Source organism: Chionomys nivalis, chromosome 18 (genome assembly GCF_950005125.1).
Source record: "Chionomys nivalis chromosome 18, mChiNiv1.1, whole genome shotgun sequence".
Classification (NCBI taxonomy): domain Eukaryota; kingdom Metazoa; phylum Chordata; class Mammalia; order Rodentia; family Cricetidae; genus Chionomys; species Chionomys nivalis.
In genome coordinates, this window is record NC_080103.1 from 11,307,530 (window position 1) to 11,327,030 (window position 19,501).

At 49.7% G+C, this 19,501-nt stretch overlaps 1 protein-coding gene across 1 annotated transcript; it reads left to right on the forward strand.

Annotated features, from left to right (window-relative positions):
• Positions 1–224: 224 nt before the first annotated feature.
• On the forward strand, positions 225–18,623 carry Itga10 (integrin subunit alpha 10). The gene is made up of 30 exons (XM_057793408.1): positions 225–343; positions 1,732–1,843; positions 2,401–2,510; positions 2,724–2,815; positions 3,043–3,157; positions 4,106–4,233; positions 4,800–4,948; positions 6,126–6,276; positions 6,827–6,992; positions 7,096–7,169; positions 7,397–7,541; positions 7,741–7,889; positions 8,029–8,172; positions 8,313–8,516; positions 8,914–9,044; positions 9,825–9,991; positions 10,087–10,229; positions 10,609–10,722; positions 10,924–11,009; positions 11,257–11,398; positions 11,559–11,651; positions 11,812–11,888; positions 12,213–12,302; positions 12,675–12,759; positions 12,936–13,049; positions 13,243–13,323; positions 13,429–13,542; positions 16,383–16,478; positions 17,359–17,472; positions 17,779–18,623. The coding sequence occupies exons 1-30, from the start codon at positions 292–294 to the stop codon at positions 17,842–17,844; spliced, it is 3,504 nt and encodes a 1,167-aa protein (XP_057649391.1). The 5' UTR covers positions 225–291; the 3' UTR covers positions 17,845–18,623.
• The last annotated feature ends 878 nt before the right edge of the window (positions 18,624–19,501 follow it).

Here is a 19,501-nt window from a genome sequence, read left to right on the forward strand (position 1 = left end):
AATATAAACAGTGGGGAATGTAGCCTCAGAAAGGGTCCAAAGCTGTGTTCTCTTTGAATATGAGCTGAGGCCTCCAGGGGGCAGCACCAAGGCAGAGACTGGACTAAGATCCCTCTGTCCTCTTGGACTGGGGCTCCCCACAGTTCCCCACCACCACCCCTCCCATTCCGTCCAACTTTATTTTTAGCTGCCAGTGGGAGGGGGCAGGATAGGAGGGAAAGTAAAGAAAACAGCAAAGGAGAGGGACAGAGAAGCACAGAGGACTTCTTGAACAAGACAGGACAAGCAGGCATGGCGCGCCTCTCCTCTCCTCACCTGTTCTTGTCCCTGGCGTTGCTGACAGGTGAGGAAAGCAAACTTCTTGGTTTCTGGTGGGAATGGAAGATATGTGTATTGTTTAGAATTGGGACCATTGTGATTAAAATTACCTGGGAGTTTGGGTCAGAGGTTAATATTGATACCGTATTTTGCATGTGAACTCATATTTTTAGACTCCGCAATGGCAGGGGTTGAAGCTGCCTAAGGCTTGAGTAAGATTTGTACCTAGTTATCTAACACCTTTGCCCTAAACTCCATAAAATTGAGGATGCAGAATAGAACCACGTTTCTCCTCTTCCATGCAGCTAGCCTGATCCTACGGTTACCCTCCCGGCCTCTCCCTACCACTGGTACTCCCTGGTACCAAGGTATAATTGCCTTACGATGTGGTCAGAACTCCAGGTTCATCTAATGAGTTCCTGGTCTTATAACCCTGTTTCCCGGATGCAAAGAGGCTCTCATACAGAATACCTTCTGAAAGTGAGCTCGGTTTGAATCGAAAGTTAGAGATGCTGGAGGGTGGGCGTAGGGTGAGAGAGGGTTGCTTGAACATAAGGAGCAAGACAGTGGGAGAGAGAGGCACAGGAGGGACACGAGGCTTGGAATTTTTCTCTGCAAATACCCTATAATCTTTGTTTCCTAAAATACTCGCTCTGATTTTATGGGAATTGGGGTCAGAAGAAAGGGATCGGCAAGGACACAATTGGGGACCTTCGGAGTGAGCTAAAGTTTGAGGGAATTGGGGGAGTGGGTAAGGGGTAGTTGGGAGGTGGAGGAGATAAGTAACAGATTATGGGGGAGTGTTTTTTGGGGTGGATAGGACCCTTGACAAGGATAGATGGCAAACTATGTGTGTGGGCAGGCTGGTTCCACCCAGTTAATTAGCACTGAGGTTTGTAGGGCTGGAAGCCACCAGCGTCCTAGACCTTGGAGAAAGTGCAAGTGTGACAATGTCAAGGCATGGAAAGAGGAGACACCCAGACACGAAGCTCCTCGCCCTCCTCTTTTCCCTATGGCCCGGGTTCGGGAAGAACTTGGAAGGGGTGGTTGTGCGGCTGCGCAAAGGCCCGCTCCCTCTTTGGACTCTGAGGGCCTAAGAGGGTGTGTAGGAGGGTGATGTGGAGAGTAACCCGACCTTTCCAGACGTATCTGTGAATGAGATCTCGGGAGCGGGAACGAAAGTGCAGCTGTGCTTCAGCATGGCCGAGGGCCTCAGAATCCCCCACGCAGGGAGAGTCGCCCCATCACCCCACCTGGGGCTTTAGTACACGACATCGACAGAGGCCAGGCAAGCTTTAAGCAATCAGGCAGCCACACTGAGCTGAAGATGCACCCTCCTGTCTTGGGCATCGCTGTGCCCGCTCCAGTCCTTCAACTGACCAGCTGGTGCTAATTCTGATCCTGGCCTCCCAGGTCTCTGCTCCCCCTTTAATCTGGATGAGCGCCACCCACGCCTATTCACAGGGCCACCAGAGGCCGAATTCGGATACAGCGTCTTGCAACATGTTGGGGGTGGACAGCGATGGTGAGAAGGAAACCGGAGGACCACGGGATTGGGACTGTGGAAGCCCTGGTAAAAAGGGAGGCAGGAGAGATGAGTCTCTAAGCTGGTCTTTGAAAGTGCCTAGGGCTTTGAACTGGCCACCTCCATGCACTTTCCCTCTCGTCTATATTAAGAATCATGTTTGGGGGCTGGAGAGATGGCTCAGAGGGTAAGAGCACTGGTTGCTCTTCCAGAGGTCCCGAGTTCAATTCCCAGCAACCACATGGTGGCTCACAACCATCTGTAATGAGATCTGGTGCCTTCCTTGCCAGCAGTACATTGTATGCTTAATAAATAAATCTTAAAAAAAAAAAAAAAAAAAAGAATCATGTTTGCCAGGCGGTGGTGGTCCACGCCTTTAATCCCAACACTCAGGAGGCAGAGGCAGGTGGATCTCTGTGAGCCTGAGGCCAGCCTGGTCTACATAGAGCTAGTTCCAGGACCTGCTCCAAAGCTACAGAGAAACCCTGTCTTGACAAAAAGAAAGAAGAAAAAAGAGTTATGTTCACCCGATGCTTATATCCATATTCCCCTCCCAGGATGCTGGTGGGAGCCCCTTGGGATGGGCCTTCAGGTGACCGGCGGGGGGATGTTTATCGCTGCTCTATAGGGGGATCCTACAATGCCCCATGTGCCAAGGGCCACCTGGGTAAGAAGATGCCCAACTCTTTCTTTGCTAATCCCTGATTCTGATACCCAGTAGCTGAGTCCTTGTGTGTCAGCTTCTTTGCCCCCATAACCTATACAGACCTTGCCTTCAACTTGATACAGATTCCTTTTCATTCTCTTCCCAAACTGCCCTGAACTCGAGCACCCAGCCTTTGACCCCGACTTCATTCTCTTCTACCCCTCCTCCAACCAGGAGACTATCAACTGGGAAATTCATCTCAGCCGGCCATGAATATGCACCTGGGCATGTCGCTACTAGAGACAGATGGTGATGGGGGATTCATGGTGAGCTGAAGGGTCTCCGAAGGTTCATGGCAGGGAAAAGAGCTTTATGGTAAAGGGGGTTAGTCTATATAGAAGAGCTAAGGAGTTTAAAATCCCTAGAGAGCAAGATAGGATACGCCATGGAGTGATCTTAGTGCCTTATTTATTTATTTTTAACTAGATGCATGTTCTGAGGAGCCCCTCTTAGACCTGGGAATAACTATCTCCCTTACCCACCTGTGCCCCAGGCCTGTGCCCCTCTATGGTCCCGTGCTTGTGGCAGCTCTGTCTTCAGTTCTGGACTGTGTGCCCGTGTGGATGCTTCATTTCAGCCCCAGGGAAGCCTGGCACCCACTGCCCAACGTGAGCCGGTGAAGGGCCTAGGAACTCAGTTCTCAGATGGGGGTGCTGGGTGGGGAAAACAGAACAAAAGACTCAGCAGAGGGTCTGCATGGCTCTCCTCACCATCCCCAGACTCAGCAGAAGTCGGCATGGATAACCTCACCATCCCCAGCTGTGCTTGCAGCACAATCTGCTGCTTGCTAACAGATTAGAATTCAGACTCCTGACTAAAGTGTCAAGACACCAGGATCTGGCTTAGGGTTTCAACTTAAAAAACCCAGCTTATCCTCCATACATCCTGTGCACCCATTACATATACATTATTTTTCCTCTGGGTGCCATTTATTTTTACCTGTATTTCTCGTTTACAATGCTCTCTACCCCGGTACATTTTCTCGGAATCCTCAATATCTTATTTTTGTGGATCTTATGCATTCCAAATGAGCATTCAGCTATTGAGTTCTCCCCCAGTCCTTCCATACACCTTCTTACTTGCTGCCTTTTTGGACATAGTTTTATCATATAGCCCAGGATGCCCTTGAACTTGGGATTTGCCTGCCTCAGCTTCTCAAGTACCGGCATAGTAGACATGTACCATCATGCCTGACTCTGCTGCCTCTTTGGTTTACCACTATCAGAATGACCCTCCGGGCTGGACCTGACCCTCAGTGGCACATGGATAGAGCATGAGTAGAGCCCTTAGTTCAGTTCCCACACACACACACACACACACGTACCAAAGTGATGCTCTCTTGGTCTCCCATGGCGTAGATTAGTGGTAGGTTTCTATCTGGTGCAGATTTCATCCTTCACACTTGCCCATCTCTTCTTTCATTCATTCCCATACTTAGGAGCCTGGCATGGTCCTTCCTTGCATGTAAGAAGTCCTAATAGATGCTTACATTGACGCGTCTTCCTGTGACATTTTTCCTTGTTGGCTCTTCCCATCGCTATACTCCCCCCTTCTAGGCTGTCCAACATACATGGACGTCGTCATTGTTTTGGATGGCTCCAATAGTATCTATCCCTGGTCTGAAGTTCAGACTTTCCTTCGGAGGCTGGTAGGGAGACTCTTTATTGATCCGGAGCAGATACAGGTAAGTGAGGGACACATGGATGGGTTTGGAGGGAAAGAGATAGAACCTCATGGTCCGTTCAGTGTAATCAGGCATGTCCAACCCCTTGACATCACACCAGGACATTGTCATCTACAGAACTCATGCTCAAGAATTGTGTAATTAAGTTACCAAAAAGTCAAAAAAAAAAAATCTTGGGGGCTGGAGAGATGGCTCAGAGGTTAAGAGCATTGCCTGCTCTTCCAAAGGTCCTGAGTTCAATTCCCAGCAACCACATGGTGGCTCACAACCATCTGTAATGAGGTCTGGTGCCCTCTTCTGGCCTTCAGGCATACACACAGAAAGAATATTGTATACATAATAAATAAATAAATATTTTTTAAAAAAATCTCATGATGTTTGAAGTAAGTTGAGGATTTTGTATGGGCCACATCCATAGCTGTCTCTTGCCGTATGCAGTTGCTTGGGACCCACAGACTGCAGACTGGACATGCCTGCGAGGTGTTCATTTCCTCTCTATCCCTTGTTCTCCATTGTCTCCATCCTCTACAAACATCCCATTGGAGGACATGGTTTACTGTTTTCAGGTAGGACTGGTACAGTATGGGGAGAGCCCGGTGCACGAGTGGTCCCTGGGAGATTTCCGAACCAAGGAAGAAGTTGTGAGAGCAGCAAGGAACCTCAGCCGGCGGGAGGGGCGAGAAACAAGAACTGCCCAAGCGATAATGCTGGCATGGTGAGGCATGGTGAAGGGATGTGGGAGGATGAAGGATCGGCACGCCGCGAGAGGGTCTGGGATGTAGCGTGTACATCACGAGATGGTCTGTGCGCTTATCTTTATCCGCGTGCCCGATGTTGATGGAGGAAGGCTCGGTTGGCTGCTGGCCCAGCACTCTCTGAGTGTATCTCAGTGTCTCTGAGTGTATCTCAGTCTCTCTTACTGTATCTCACAGTGTCTCTGAGTGTATCTCAGTCTCTCTTACTGTATCTCACAGTGTCTCTGAGTGTATCTCACAGTGTCTCTGAGTGTATCTCACAGTGTCTCTGAGTGTATCTCACAGTGTCTCTGAGTATCTCACAGTCTCTCTGAGTGTATCTCACAGTGTCTCTGAGTGTATCTCAGTCTCTCTTACTGTATCTCACAGTGTCTCTGAGTGTATCTCACAGTGTCTCTGAGTGTATCTCACAGTGTCTCTGAGTGTATCTCACAGTCTCTCTGAGTATCTCACAGTCTCTCTGAGTGTATCTCACAGTGTCTCTGAGTGTATCTCACAGTCTCTGAGTATCTCACAGTCTCTCTGAGTGTATCTCACAGTCTCTCTGAGTGTATCTCACAGTCTCTCTGAGTGTATCTCACAGTATCTCTGAGTGTATCTCACAGTCTCTCTGAGTGTATCTCACAGTGTCTCTGAGTGTATCTCTCCTGGTCTGTCTGTTTCTGTGACCAGAGCCCCATCTCTTCTCTGCTATTTCCGTGTCAATTCTGATCCTTAGCTTTTTAGCCACTCAAGTCCTAACCTCTTTTCCAAACACGATCCTAAACTTTCCTCCAGGGAGACTGCCTGACACCATGACTGGTGTCTCTTCTCCATCTCCTTGATCTTGTCAACCCAAACACAACGTTCACTGAATGAATCTATGAATGAATAAAGCTTGCACTAACTTACACTGATGATAAGTTATTTTATATTCTATATGTTCTGGGCACCCAAACGTTCAAGCCGCGACTTTGTGCCAGTTTGCATGTTAACACTGTTGGAGAATGGCCTAGAAGACACAACATCTGACCTCAGAGAATGGATGACAGTGTTAAATACACATGTGTGTGTGTGCACGTGTGTGTGTGCAGAGCGTGTGTATACTCACATGCACACCTACATGCATGACCGTATTTCATTCTTTTCTTTCCTTAGCACAGAAGGGTTCAGTCAGTCCCGGGGGGGCCGACCTGAGGCTGCAAGGCTGCTGGTGGTTGTCACTGATGGGGAATCTCATGATGGAGAGGAGCTTCCAGCCGCACTAAAGGCCTGTGAGGCTGGAAAAGTAACACGTTACGGGATCGCGGTGAGACTTGACTCTGGTGCTTTCTGGTTTTGTTTGGTGTTGTGTATTTGTATGGTGTGTGTTTGTTTGTTGTGTGTCCTCTATATATATGGAGGTCAGAGAACCACATCAGATGTCGGTCCTCACTTTCCACCTTGTTTGAGACTGGGATCCTTGTTCAGCTGCATACTCTAAGCCAGGCTAGCTGGCCCACAGGCTTGGTCAAGTCTTCTGACTCAGCTTCCTGTCTCCTGGTAGGGGCATGCTGGGATTGCAGATAAGCCTGAGCTACTGTGTCCAGCATTTTCTGTGGGTCTGGGGATCTGAACTCAGGTTGTCAGTTTGCATGGCAAGCACATTACTCCCCGAGTCATCTCCCAGACCAAGAATCGACTCTGGAGCTAAAAAGAGAGATGGAGAGAGGTTTTCAATATGTGAAACAGAGAGAATAGTATTAGCCACCGCCTGGAATCCAGCCGTTGTTCCCTCCCCTTTTCTCTAGTTGGCTATGTCCTGTGTCAGCTCTAACAATTTACTTCACACAGCTAATAGACCCCCATCTTGAACTCAGGTCCTCGGTCACTATCTCCGGCGACAGAGAGACCCTAGCTCTTTCCTTCGGGAAATCAGAGATATTGCCAGTGATCCAGATGAGCGGTTCTTCTTTAATGTCACAGATGAGGCTGCGCTGACGGACATTGTGGATGCGCTGGGAGACCGGATATTCGGTCTTGAAGGTAATGATTATCGGGGTGAAGTGGAGGACCGTGTTGGGGCATTCCAGAGTGAATTCAGTGCCGCGAGCTCCCCTGAGCGCTTTGCAATTTGTTTATGCCCAAGGGTCCCGTGGGGAAAACGAAAGCTCCTTTGGGCTAGAAATGTCTGAGATTGGCTTCTCCACCCACCGATTACAGGTTGGACAGACCCTGACCCTCTGCAACATCCCTGAGCCCTTGATCTCTTCATAATCCTCTGCCGCTTCTGACTCAACTTAAACCCTAAGGCCCTTCCAGATTTCTCCTTTAACCCGCCTAGTCCCTGCCCTTCCGTGCTTTTCTGTGAGCATCTTACTCCTGGAGACTTCATTTTTCTCCTGTTCCTCACTGTCTTCTCAGTGTCCTCATTCGGTTCTGCCCCTCAGGATGGGATTCTCTTTGGGATGGTGGGGGCCTATGACTGGGGGGGCTCAGTACTATGGCTTGAAGAAGGTCGCCGCCTTTTCCCCCCACGAACGGCCCTGGAAGATGAGTTTCCCCCTGCCTTGCAGAACCATGCAGCCTACCTGGGTGAGTAACAGAGTTGCAGGGAGCTGGTTTGGGGCGGGTGGGGGGGGGGACACGACCCAGTAGGGCGAATGAGGCACTCCCTGTTAGTCGGGCAGTTTTTCGCTGATCTCTCTTGAGAACTCACCTTAAGCCTTTAGCACACCCTCCGCTCTCATCTCATCCTCTTTCCCTCTGGCATCTGATCCCTGCTCGCTTCTAGGTTACTCGGTTTCCTCCATGCTTCTGCCCGGTGGCCGCCGCCTCTTTCTCTCCGGAGCACCGAGGTTTAGACATCGAGGAAAGGTCATCGCCTTCCAGCTAAAGAACGATGGGTCTCTGAGGGTCACCCAGAGCCTCCAGGGGGATCAGGTATGACATCAAGGGAGGGTGAGACCCTTGGGTCCCCAGGACTGCCAGGCTGAGGCTGCTGAGTACTTCCTGCTGAGTCCAGCTGTCACAATCCTTCCCTTCCCTTTTCTCTGGGCTCATCACCACCCCCCTCACCCAGATTGGCTCATACTTTGGCAGTGAGCTCTGCCCATTGGATACAGACAAGGATGGGATAACTGACGTCTTACTTGTGGCAGCCCCCATGTTCCTGGGTCCCCAGAACAAAGAGACTGGACGTGTGTATGTATATGTGGTGGGCCAGGTAAGAATTGGTGGGGCCCTCTAGAATGTGTGTGGGGAATGGTGGAAGGGAGAAAAGGGAGAAACACAGATATCTTTGAGTTTGCTGATGGGTGAGGGTCACAAGGTAAACAATTCCTTCTATCTCCTCACCACTACAAGCAAATTTTGCTGATGCTCCAAGGAACCCTTCAGCCAGAACGTCCCCAGGATTCTCGTTTTGGCTTTGCCATGGCTGCTCTTCCCGATCTGAATCAAGATGGTTTTGCTGATGTGGCAGTGGGGGCTCCCCTGGAGGATGGGCACCGGGGAGCACTATACCTGTATCACGGAACCCAGAATGGAATCAGGCCCCATCCTACCCAGGTTAGCAGTGCTGGGGTTCATCCCAGAAGGTGGATCTCTGTGAGTTCAAGGGCAACCTGGCCCACATAGTGAATTCCAGGCTAGCCAGGACTACACAGTGAGATGTTATCTCAAAAACAAAATAAAACAAACAATTGAAAATGGGACACAGTGGTAGAAAGGGAAGGGAGTTGTGTGTGTGTGTGTGTTTTGCTTATTTGTCATCCACTTGGCTTAAAAGTCAAACCAAGCAAGTGGCTGCATTCATAGGTTGCCAAGGGAGACGGCGAATGAGGGATTTCCGAGATAGGCAAATTTTTCTTCTTCTCTTGATGGATGGGAATGTTAGAAAGAACCTGGCAGGAGGGCAGAGAAGGGGCTGTGAGTTCTTCCTCAGTCTTTCTTCTCCTCCTTTCAGCGGATTGCTGCTGTATCCATGCCACAGGCCCTCCGCTATTTTGGCCGAAGTGTGGATGGCCGGTTAGACCTGGATGGAGATGATCTTGTGGATGTTGCTGTGGGTGCCCATGGGGCGGCCATCCTGCTCAGGTGAGGGGTTCAGCTTGGGTAGCAGTGCACAGTGTTCTAGTTCATAGAAGGAAAGGAATTGTCAGTGGATCTCTGTAAGTTCGAGGCCAGCCTGGTCTACAAGAGCTAATTCCAGGGTCCAGGACAGGCTCCAAAGGTATACAGAGAAACCCTGTCTCGAAAAACCAAAAAGAAAAAGAAAGAAAGAAAGAAACTGATTGTCACCATCTTACTGGTTTATTGTAAATATCAAATAAGATAGTCCACATAAAGAGTTTTAAGAGTGTTTATTTTTATTCTATGTGTATGGGTGTTTTGCCTATGTGTATGTCTGTGCACTGTGTATGTGTGCACTGTGTATGTGTGCACTGTGTATGTGTACACTGTGCATGTGTGCACTGCACGTGGAGACCAGAAGAGGGTGTCAGATCCCCTGGAACTGGAGTTTTACAGCTGCCGTTGAGCGGCCCTGTGGGTGCTGGAATCTTCTGGAAGGACAGTCAGAGCGTTTAACCCCCAGCCATCTCTCCAGCCTGACATCAGTGCTTAGTGACGCGAATGTATTGTTATGTGACTTCTGTCTTAGGCTTCTGGGAAGGGTGACATATTCAGACCTTAATATTATTTTTCTTTCTTAATCACAGAAAGCAAGGACTAAGGTTGCGATTCTCATCCTTTTCTGTCCTTCCGGTTCTGAAGTACAAGCTCAGATGCTCGAGAGCTCCACCACTGAGCTCCATCCCCACTCTGGGGCTGTCCTTTACCTACTCCTTTACAATTTCTCTCCCACCTCGTTCCCAGCTCCCAGCCCATCATACACCTGCTGCCAACCCTGGATGTGAAGCCATCGCACATCAGTGTGGTTCAAAAGAACTGTAGGCGAAGAGGCCAGGAAGCAGCCTGCCTCACTGCAGCCCTGTGTTTCCGAGTGACCTCTCACACTGCGGGGCGTTGGGACCGCAGATTCTGTGAGTGACTGCAGACAGCCTGGACAGCCCTCAAGTCCTGGCCCACCCTGGCGTCTGCATCTGTCTCCACTCTCACGCTTGCCTCTCCCATCCAGACATCCAGCTCTCGGCATCACTGGATGAGTGGACAGCTGGGGCGCGTGCAGCATTTGATGGCTCCGGCCAGCGGCTGTCGCCTCGGCAGCTCCAGCTCAGTGTAGGGAATGTCACCTGTGAGCAGCTGCACTTCCACGTACTGGTGAGGACGGGGCAGGCACGGCTTTGCATCGGGTCTGAGAGTCAGGGGAAGCCTGGTTCCCGGTGGAGGTTCAGACAGATCAGTAGCCAAACGGAAGCAGAGAGATTGAGACAATTCAGATTTGGGGGTCAGGATGATAGGATTGGAACCCTAGCTCTATAATGTGTCACTGTGAACTCTGCCAAGGTACTCATCTGCCACACCCCATGTCCTTGACCAAAAGGGATGATATATACTAATATCAATTCATTCCATCATATTGTGACCACCTTGGGACACAATGCCCAGGACATAGGAAGTGCTTCATATTCCGCAGAGGTCTGGCTTCTACTCTAACCCTGGTTCCCCATGATCTGCCCTTCACTCTGCTTTCCCTCAGGATACATCAGATTACCTCCGACCAGTGGCCTTGACTGTGACTTTTACCTTGGACAACACCACAAAGCCAGGGCCTGTGCTGGATGAGGGATCGTCCACCTCTGTCCGAAAGCTGGTTGGTAGTGTCATGCCCTGCTCTGTCTGGGGTCCCAGTGCTGCCCTCCCAATGAACTTAAGAGAAGGGGAGGCCACACACAAATGGTGAAATCTTAGCCAGGCTCTGGTGATCAAAATATAGCCTCTCTTTGCTTTCCCCCAATTCCAGTCCTTTCTCTTTGCCTTCCTCTCCATCCTCAGACCCCTAACTCTCTTCTAGGTCCCCTTCTCAAAAGACTGCGGCCCTGACAACGAGTGCATCACAGACCTGGTACTTCAAGCAGACATGGACATCAGGGGCTCCAGGTCAGATGGACATGAGCTAGGCAAACCAAAAGGGCGTCGAGGGAGCTAGAGAGTTGTTGTTTTGAGACAGGTTCTCCCTATGTATCCCTGGCTGTCCTGGAGCTTGTTCTGTAGACCAGGCTGGTCTTGACCTCACAGAGATCCACCTGCTTCTGCTTCTGGGATTAAAGGCCTGTGCCACCGTGTTGGAAGTGAGACCTTTGATTCTCTTTTGCCTCTTAGTCTTTCCTTTATCTCCCATTTTTAGGAAGTCCCCATTTGTGGTTCATGGTGACCGACAGAAACTGCTGGTGTCAGCAACCCTGGAGAACAAGAAGGAAAACGCCTACAACACTAGCCTGAGTCTCAGGTTCTCTAGAAACCTCCACCTGACCAGTCTTACTCCTCAGGTACCCCCGACGGAAGGGGCAGAGGTGAAGGGGAGGAGAAAGATGAGAATATGGCGTGGCTATGGGGCGCTTGAAGACAGGCTCAGTGTTTAGTGTCTTAGTGGGTGGAAGAGCAGCCTTGGCCCTGGCTCTAACTTCCTCCTCGTCCCTCTGCCTTCAGAGAGCCAAACCAGTGAAGGTGGAATGTACTGTCCTTTCCCCCCATGCCCGGGTGTGCATCGTGGGCCATCCAGTCTTCCAGGCGGGGGCCAAGGTGAGTGTGGGCCCACAATGAGAACAAAGTGCAGAGAAAGCGGGGTCTGGGGTCCACAGGCGTGGAAGTTCTGGGGAGGAGGTAGGCGGGGGCTTGTTCTTCTGTGGTTTATCCACAAGGAAGAATTTATTATTATTCCATCCACCTCCCTTACCCCCAGGTGACCTTTCTGTTAGAGTTTGAATTTAGCTGCACCTTTCTCCTGAGCCAGGCCTTGGTGAGGCTGACTGCCAGCAGGTGAGAACACAGGAGCTTCCTCCAGCCCCCCTACCCCTCTCGTGGGTCTTTTTATTTTATTTTTTTCTTTTTTTGATTTTTGAGACAGGGTTTCTCCGTTGCTTTTGGTTCCTGTCCCGGAACTAGCTCTTGTAGACCAGGCTGGCCTCGAACTCACAGAGATCCGCCTGCCTCTGCCTCCGGAGTGCTGGAATTAAAGGCGTGCGCCACCACTGCCTGGCCCCTCTCATGGGTCTTGATGGAAAGACCCCCCAATTCCTTTAGTAGTAGAGGGGGTCCCTGAGGAGGGACTGGAAAGTGAAAGTCTCCCCCTTGACCCTACAGCGATAGCCTGGAGAGAAATGAGACCCTTCAAGACAATACAGTTCAGACCTCTGCCTACATCCGATACGAGCCTCACCTCCTCTTCTCTAGGTATGGCTGGGATCCTGGCTGGGACCTGCTCTGACCCAGAGTCACATTCTTTGTGTGCCCCCCCCACCCCGTCCTTCCTTGTCCTCCAGTCTTCCCATGAGCACAAACTGTTAACCTTCGCTCTTAAGCACCTTACTTTCCTGGGCTTTGTCAGGTCCTGATAAAGAGATATGGGGATATGACCACATGGCTTTATTTATTTATTTATTTATTTATTTATTTATGTATTTATTTTTATCAAGTTTGTGTTACTTTCATCCCTATCTCATTGTCCATGTGCTGACCCTGCCTTCCCTGAATCCATGTCTGTATGCTGATCATGTGGCCTGTGCCATTGTCATGGCCTCACCTCTTGGTTTGGTGTCCATACAGTGAGTCCACCCTACATCGATACGAGGTTCACCCTTACAGGACTCTCCCAGTGGGTCCTGGCCCTGAATTCAAAACCACTCTGAGGGTGAGCAGCTCGGGGGGGGGGGGGGGTTGGCATGCTGGTGGGGGTTGGCCCACTAGGGGTGCGGCTGGGGAAACAGCAATAGCTGTCTGGGGAAAGGATCAGAAGAGTTGTCCTGGAGTGGCTGAGGGGAAGAGATGCAGCACGTCCCTTGTCCTTGCCTCTCTTTCTTCTCCCAGGTTCAGAACCTTGGCTGTCATGTGGTCAGTGGCCTCATCATCTCAGCCCTCCTTCCAGCTGTGGCCCACGGGGGCAGTTACTTCCTGTCACTGTCTCAAGTCATAGCCAGCAATGTGAGTCTGGGCTAGAGCACACGGAACCCTGCCACCTTGAACCAGCGGACTCCTCCTGCTGGCCCACTGCTCTCAGCTCCTCTTCCTGGGGCCCTTCTTTTCCCTGCGGCTTGGGAGGAAGGAAAGAGATTATGCATAGCAGGGGTCTAGGACGGGCTGGTTTGGGAGCCTTTCCAGTTGAATCTTCCTTTAGGCAAGCTGCACAGTGCAGAATCTGACTGAGCCCCCAGGACCCCCTGTGCACCCAGAGGAGCTTCAGCACACTAACAGACTGGTAGGAGGTCCTGGAAGGTGTCTGGGCAGGAATGCATGTAGAGACTGGTGTCGGGTGAAAGGTGGGTGGGCCCTCCAGGGTCCTGATGTGTCTCTCTTCGGATAGAATGGGAGTAACACTCGGTGTCAGGTGGTGAGGTGCCACCTTGGACAGCTGGCAAAGGGGACTGAGATCTCTGTTGGATTGCTGAGGCTGATTCACAACGAATTCTTCCGGAGGGTAAATCTTTTCTTTTCTTCTATTTTGCTTCTATCAGAAACATTAACATGGAGGTAGACAGACTCCTGTTTTAAGTTCAGCCTCCCTCTGTTTGACCATAAGCAAGTGATTTCATTTTCATAATCTTTCTTTCTGATTTTTTTGTTTGTTTGTGGTTTGGTTTTTTGTTTGTTTGTTTGTTTGTTTGTTGGAGACAGAGTTTCTCTGTGTAGCCCTGGCTGTCCTAGAACTTACTCTGTAGACCAGGCTGGCCTCAAACTCACAGAGTTCCAGCTTCCTCTGCCTCCTAAGCTCTGGGATGAAAGGCATGAGCCACCATGCCCGGCTTTCACCTGGTTAAAATGAGAATGATTGTACCTAGCTTGTGGAATTGTTATAGGGAGGTAATGAGATGGACCTATGGCAAGCCCTCTATAGAGCATAGCAACCACTCTTGTATTTTCCTCTACTTAGCCACCCTTAATTGCATCGTAGGAGTCAATTAATAAAATTCCCACATTTAATCACTAATTCATCAGGCTAGTATGGTGATGTACATCCTTAATCTCAGCACTCAAGAGGCAGAGGCAGATGGATCTTTACGAGTTCAAAGCTCATGACTAGCCTGGGCTATATAGCAAGCCCCACGCCAGCCAGCCACTTTCATGAGCACATGTGTGCACGCACGCATACACACACCCCTCCACACACCCCTCCACACACACACACGAGCACATACACGTGCATGTACCCACTCACATTTCGTCAAATGCCTGTTACAGGAATAATTCTGTGTAAGTCATCAGTGGGGAATCTAAGACCTATCATGTATCATGTCTAATTCATTGCCGTGTTTAATACTTTTTTGTTAAACAAATGAATACGATACTTGATATTATTTACAGTAAAGTAAAATTGCATACTCGAGAGGGATTTAGATTATGAAAGTCTCTGAAGCTAGGGAGATGAAATTGAATTTACTATGATGGTCGGTGCTCAGAAGTCAGTGGGAGCAGGGAACTAGCACCTTAATGGTAAATGGCTATTTAGCACTAGGTGTTTATATTATTTAATAATACATGTAACAACCACCTTCAATATTGCAAGATCTCTGGGTAATAAGCATAAGCCTTAGGTGAGCTAAGACGAATCATTCCTCTCCACATCTGCTACTCTCTCTAGCGTTCTTGGTCATCTTGTCAGATTCAGCTGTGTGTGTGTGTGTATGCACACGTGTGCACAGGTGTGTTCATTGTGTGTGTGTGTGACTGAGGATGGTATTAGCAGCCTCTGGAATATGGTGTAAGCATTCTACCATTGACCACCCCCAGACGTTTTTATTATTTTAAATTTTTTTCAAGATTTATTTTTATGTGCACATATGTGTGTCTATACGTAAGTGTGTGCACTTGTTTGTGAGTGCTCACAGGGAACAGAAGAAGCCATTGGGTACCCTGAAGCCAGGGTTACAGTAATCTGGGTGCTGGGACTGAACTCTGACTCTCTTCAAGAGCAGCAACTGCTTACTGGCTAACCCATCTCTCCATCCCCCACCCCCAGGGTTTCAGTGAGTCTCTGCAGTTAGTCTTGACCTGATTCAGTCTCCTGAGTGCCGGGGTTACAGTTATATACCACCATAGCTAGCTTAATGACTTCCATAGCAAACCTTTGTTAAGAAGCCACTAGGGGGTTGTGGGGTGACTCAGTAGATAAAGCATGAAGACTTGAGTTCAGACCCCAGGACTCATAGAAAAAGCTGGATGCAGTGACATGTGCTTGTAATCCCAATGATGGGGACATAGGAGGGTGATTCAGGTGCACCCCAGAAGCTCACTGGCCCCCTAGTCTCACCTACTTGACAATGTTAAAAAAGAAACAAACAAGCAAACACACACACAGAGACCCCAGCACTTGTTGGCAGAGGTAAGTTTATCTCTGTGAGTTCAGGGCCAGCCTGATCTACATAATGAGTTCAAGGCCAGCAAGCCAGGTGTAGACAGTAAGAACCTATCTTTTAAAAAAAGAATGTCACCGGGCGGGCGGTGGTGGCGCACGGACCAGCCTGGTCTACAAGAGCTAGTTCCAGGACAGGCTCCAAAACCACAGAGAAACCCTGTCTCGAAAAACCACAAAAAAAAAAAAAAAAAAAAAATTAAAAAAGAATGTCAAGCCAATGAGAGGCCCTGTCTCAAATAAAAGGACAAAAGTAGAAGAGTACTGAAGAATAACACACACACACACACACACACACACATTTGTCATAGACACTGGGGCACAAAGGCTGATCAGACATGGTCCTTACCCTCAGGGATCTCATAGACCAGTGGACAAAGATGTAAACAGCAGGTGTACTAGGTTCAGGGGCCGAAACTCTTCTCAGCTCTGCCCTTGTAAGGGTCTCTGTTGGGTCCTATGGTGGGGACTTGCGGGTATCCATTCTCGCTTGCTCTTCTTTCAAAGCCATCAGGATTCAGTCACAAGGTTCCACTAAAACAGTTTCACCCCAAGCACTTCCCAAAGGCCCACTACTAAACACAACAGTTGGGTAAAGTTTCTCCCTCTTAGTATCTTGCAGCAGACACCAAGATTTGACACATGAAGGCTTCAGGACACTCAGCCCATGCTTAGATCCTAGTGCCAGGGTCGGTGGGATTTGGTAGGAAGGGTGGAGAGAGAGGAGTTGGATGTATTTTCAGAGCAGGGTTTCTGTCTGCTTCCCTTCCTCTTTTCCCCATCGACCTCTAACATCTTCTGCTCTTCAGGACCTGATAACTGTGCCACTGAGCTGCAGCTTCGCCCTTGGGGTTCCATACCACCAGGGGTGGCTCAGTTTCAGTGTTTCCCGTCTGCTTGTTCCACAGGCCAAGTTCAAGTCTCTGATGGTGGTCAGCACCTTTAAGTTAGGAACCGAGAAGGGCAGTGTCCTACAGCTGACGGAAGCTCCCTCCTGGAGTGAGGTAGGAGCCATGGGAACAGAGGCAGTGGGATGGTGAAAGGGCGGCCTCTTTCTTTTCTCAGTTTAGCTTTTTTTTTTTTTTTTTTTTTTTTTTTTTTGGTTTTTCGAGACAGGGTTTCTCTGTGGTTTTGGAGCCTGTCCTGGAACTAGCTCTGTAGACCAGGCTGGTCTCGAACTCACAGAGACCCGCCTGCCTCTGCCTCCTGAGTTCAGTTTAGCTTTTAAAATCTCCTGTGTATCAGTGTTTTGTGGCCTCTGGAATATGACATAAGCATTCCTATCACTGACCGCCCCCAGGTGTTTTTATTACTTTAATTCACTGTGCATCAGTGAGAATACCATGTGAGTGGAGGTCTGAAGAAGGCGTGGATTCCCTCAAAGGGAGATGGTTTTGAGCCGCAGCATGGATACTGGGAACCAAACCCGGGTCCTCTGCAAAGGCAACAAGTGCTTTTAACTACCGAGCCATCTCTTCAGTCTCACCGTGGACTTTTCCAGAGCGGGACCATAGCCACTAGGCAGCAGCCTAGTCAGAAGTGGCACTTCCACGGCCATGCTTCTTGCTGCGGTGTTTTTAAGGATAGAGGTCTCTGTTGTTTCGCTCTCTCTTTGGGGCTGGCTTTGTTACAATGTTGAGTGACGCTAACCGAGTTAAAGGACACTCAGAAAACACAAGTCAGGTATGGTGATGCGTGCCTGTAACTCTAAGGCTGAGAGAACAGGCTGAGAGAGGAAGCTTGCCATGAGTTTGGAAGGGCAATCTGGGACACACCACGAAACTCTGCCTCAAAAACAAACAAACAAACAAGCAACCCACAGAAACGGGTCTCAAAGGCAGAGCGTGGCAAATCAAACCAAAACAAACTCTCCTTGATATGCAGAGCCTCTTGGAGGTGATTCAGAGCCCCACTGCCCCCATCTCCCTGTGGATCCTCGTGGGCAGCGCCCTGGGAGGGTTGCTCCTGCTTGCTCTCCTTGTCTTCTGCCTGTGGAAGGTGAGCCCAGCTTTTGTGGGCAGTGGGAGCATCATGCCCACAGTCTGAAGCATCTTACTCTGCCAAGAAGGTCAGGCTCCATGTTAGGCAATTAAACACGCGGGGGGTGGGGATGGGGGTGTCATGTGTGGATCTCCTTCACTTTATTCCACAATTGTTGCTTGAGTCAAACTAAGCCAAAGAAAATAAATTTGAATCTCATTTCTGGGAGCAGAACAGACGCAAAGACCTCAGATAAGCTGCAGGGCACTTAGCAAGGCCCCCAGTCAGGGCATCTGGCAATGACTTGAATGTTTCCCTCTGTAGCTTGGCTTCTTTGCCCGTAAGAAAATCCCCAAGGAAGAACCGACTGATGAGAAGTTGGAGCAGTGACTGCTGAAGGTTCAGAAAGTCCTCCTTGGCAGCCTTTTCAAGAGACTCGTGTCAAAAAACGAGGCTTAGAGGCGCAGAGGGGAAAGGATGCTTCTGGAATATATCTCCAGACCTGCAGCCTGACTTGACTTTTGAGCCATGGGTATGTTGCTGGCAAGAGATGAGGCTTTGCCTCAGACACGAAGGGCTGGCACCAAAACACATAATGTCCCCACCCTGTGCTTTCCTCCCGGCCCTGATGGGGTTCCACAGTCAACATTGGGTCTTCGTTTGGTACCCTATCTTCTCCCCTTCACAAGGGGGTCAAAGGATTTTTTTCCTGACACCTTCAGATGCCCTTTGTCCTCCCTCGCAATTCCGAAAACACCCCCACACCCCCCACACCCTCTCACTTTCCTGCCTGCTCCCCACTCCGCAGGAGAGAGCTGACGTTGACTTAAAAGAAGTAAAGTCAACATCTGCGGCTCTCCTGTGGAGTCTAGTGATTCATAGAGCCGGATGGGGAGAGTCAACAGGAAAAGAGGGAGGAGAAAAAGCCACAAGAGACATTCTGTACAATTCCAAGGCACAGAGAAGCGTTCAGACAGGCAACCGCCAGCTCTCCTGAAACCTGAGACTTCATGGGACGCCCGCCCTCAGGTGCTGGGGAAACCCGCTGGCCCCCGGGCTCTCTGGGCTTCAGCGTCCCAACCCTCATCTTTCTTTAGGAGCAAAGGCAGGACCTGGCCCCGAGTTTTCTGGAACCAGGGTCCCCCTGGTGGCTCAAATTGGAATAGCAGGAAGCTCATTGGCAGCTTTCCCCTCTTTGCGGCTTCCTTAGAGAAACCAGCTTGATGGTGGGAAGCCCTTTTGCCACACCAGTTTTGGGAAATAGCAGCCGCTGCGATATCCAAACGAAGGGGATCTGCATCAAGAAACCTAAGTGGTTGGCATAAGATCTCGGGGGAGTGAGCCCTTAATTGTCCAGCATCGGCTGGCTTTATAGCAGTACTATCTCCCAGGAAGATGTTTCTGGGACTCCTGTCGTGTGTCATGGGTTTCTCTGCTGGAGTGAGTTTTCAGTCCTATTTGATGTTTACTGGAAAACTCAAATTAACTCTGAATTCCTCCCTCTTGTCCGATGTTTTGGTTTATGGGCGACTGGAATTCTCATAGTAACCAGGAAACTTGTTTTTTATTGTAAGTAAGACTTTGAACAGCAAAGTCAGTTGCGGGTCGCCAGAGTTCAGCTCTGATGGACCGATACCCTCAGACGAAGAGAGGAGATCTGATTGGGCCCCTGCCACAGAACCTGTCTTCCCAGGCTGTTCTCCAGGCCTGTCTGCAGTGTTTATTTTGGTGTCTCTGGTCTTCCGCAGAGCCGCCCTCTGTGGGTATTGTCGTTTCTACCACGGCGATCAGATGGTCAGAACAAATAAAATCCAGTATCAAGTGACTTCTGGCTCTGTTTGAGTTTCCTAGGATATAGACTGCTCAGAAACGGAAGCATGCGAATGTTTTCTGTGGCTCTTCCGCAGGCAATCTGCTCTGTGCCCCGCAATTCTCGTCTGCTTAGGGGACCCTTAAAATATTCTAGGAAGTGCATAGACAGGCTTGAATGGGGCCTGCCTGCCTGCCTTCCTACCTACCTTCCTTCTTTCCTTCCTTTCTTTTTTCT

What these genes read in the sequence shown, in the direction of transcription:
- Itga10 (XM_057793408.1), top strand. Translation starts at nt 292, where the DNA reads ATGGCGCGCCTCTCCTCTCCTCACCTGTTCTTGTCCCTGGCGTTGCTG. An exon ending in GCGTTGGGACCGCAGATTCT is followed by an intron (nt 9,992 to 10,086) that starts GTGAGTGACTGC and finishes TCTCCCATCCAG; the next exon opens with ACATCCAGCTCTCGGCATCA. An exon ending in AGCTGCACTTCCACGTACTG is followed by an intron (nt 10,230 to 10,608) that starts GTGAGGACGGGG and finishes GCTTTCCCTCAG; the next exon opens with GATACATCAGATTACCTCCG.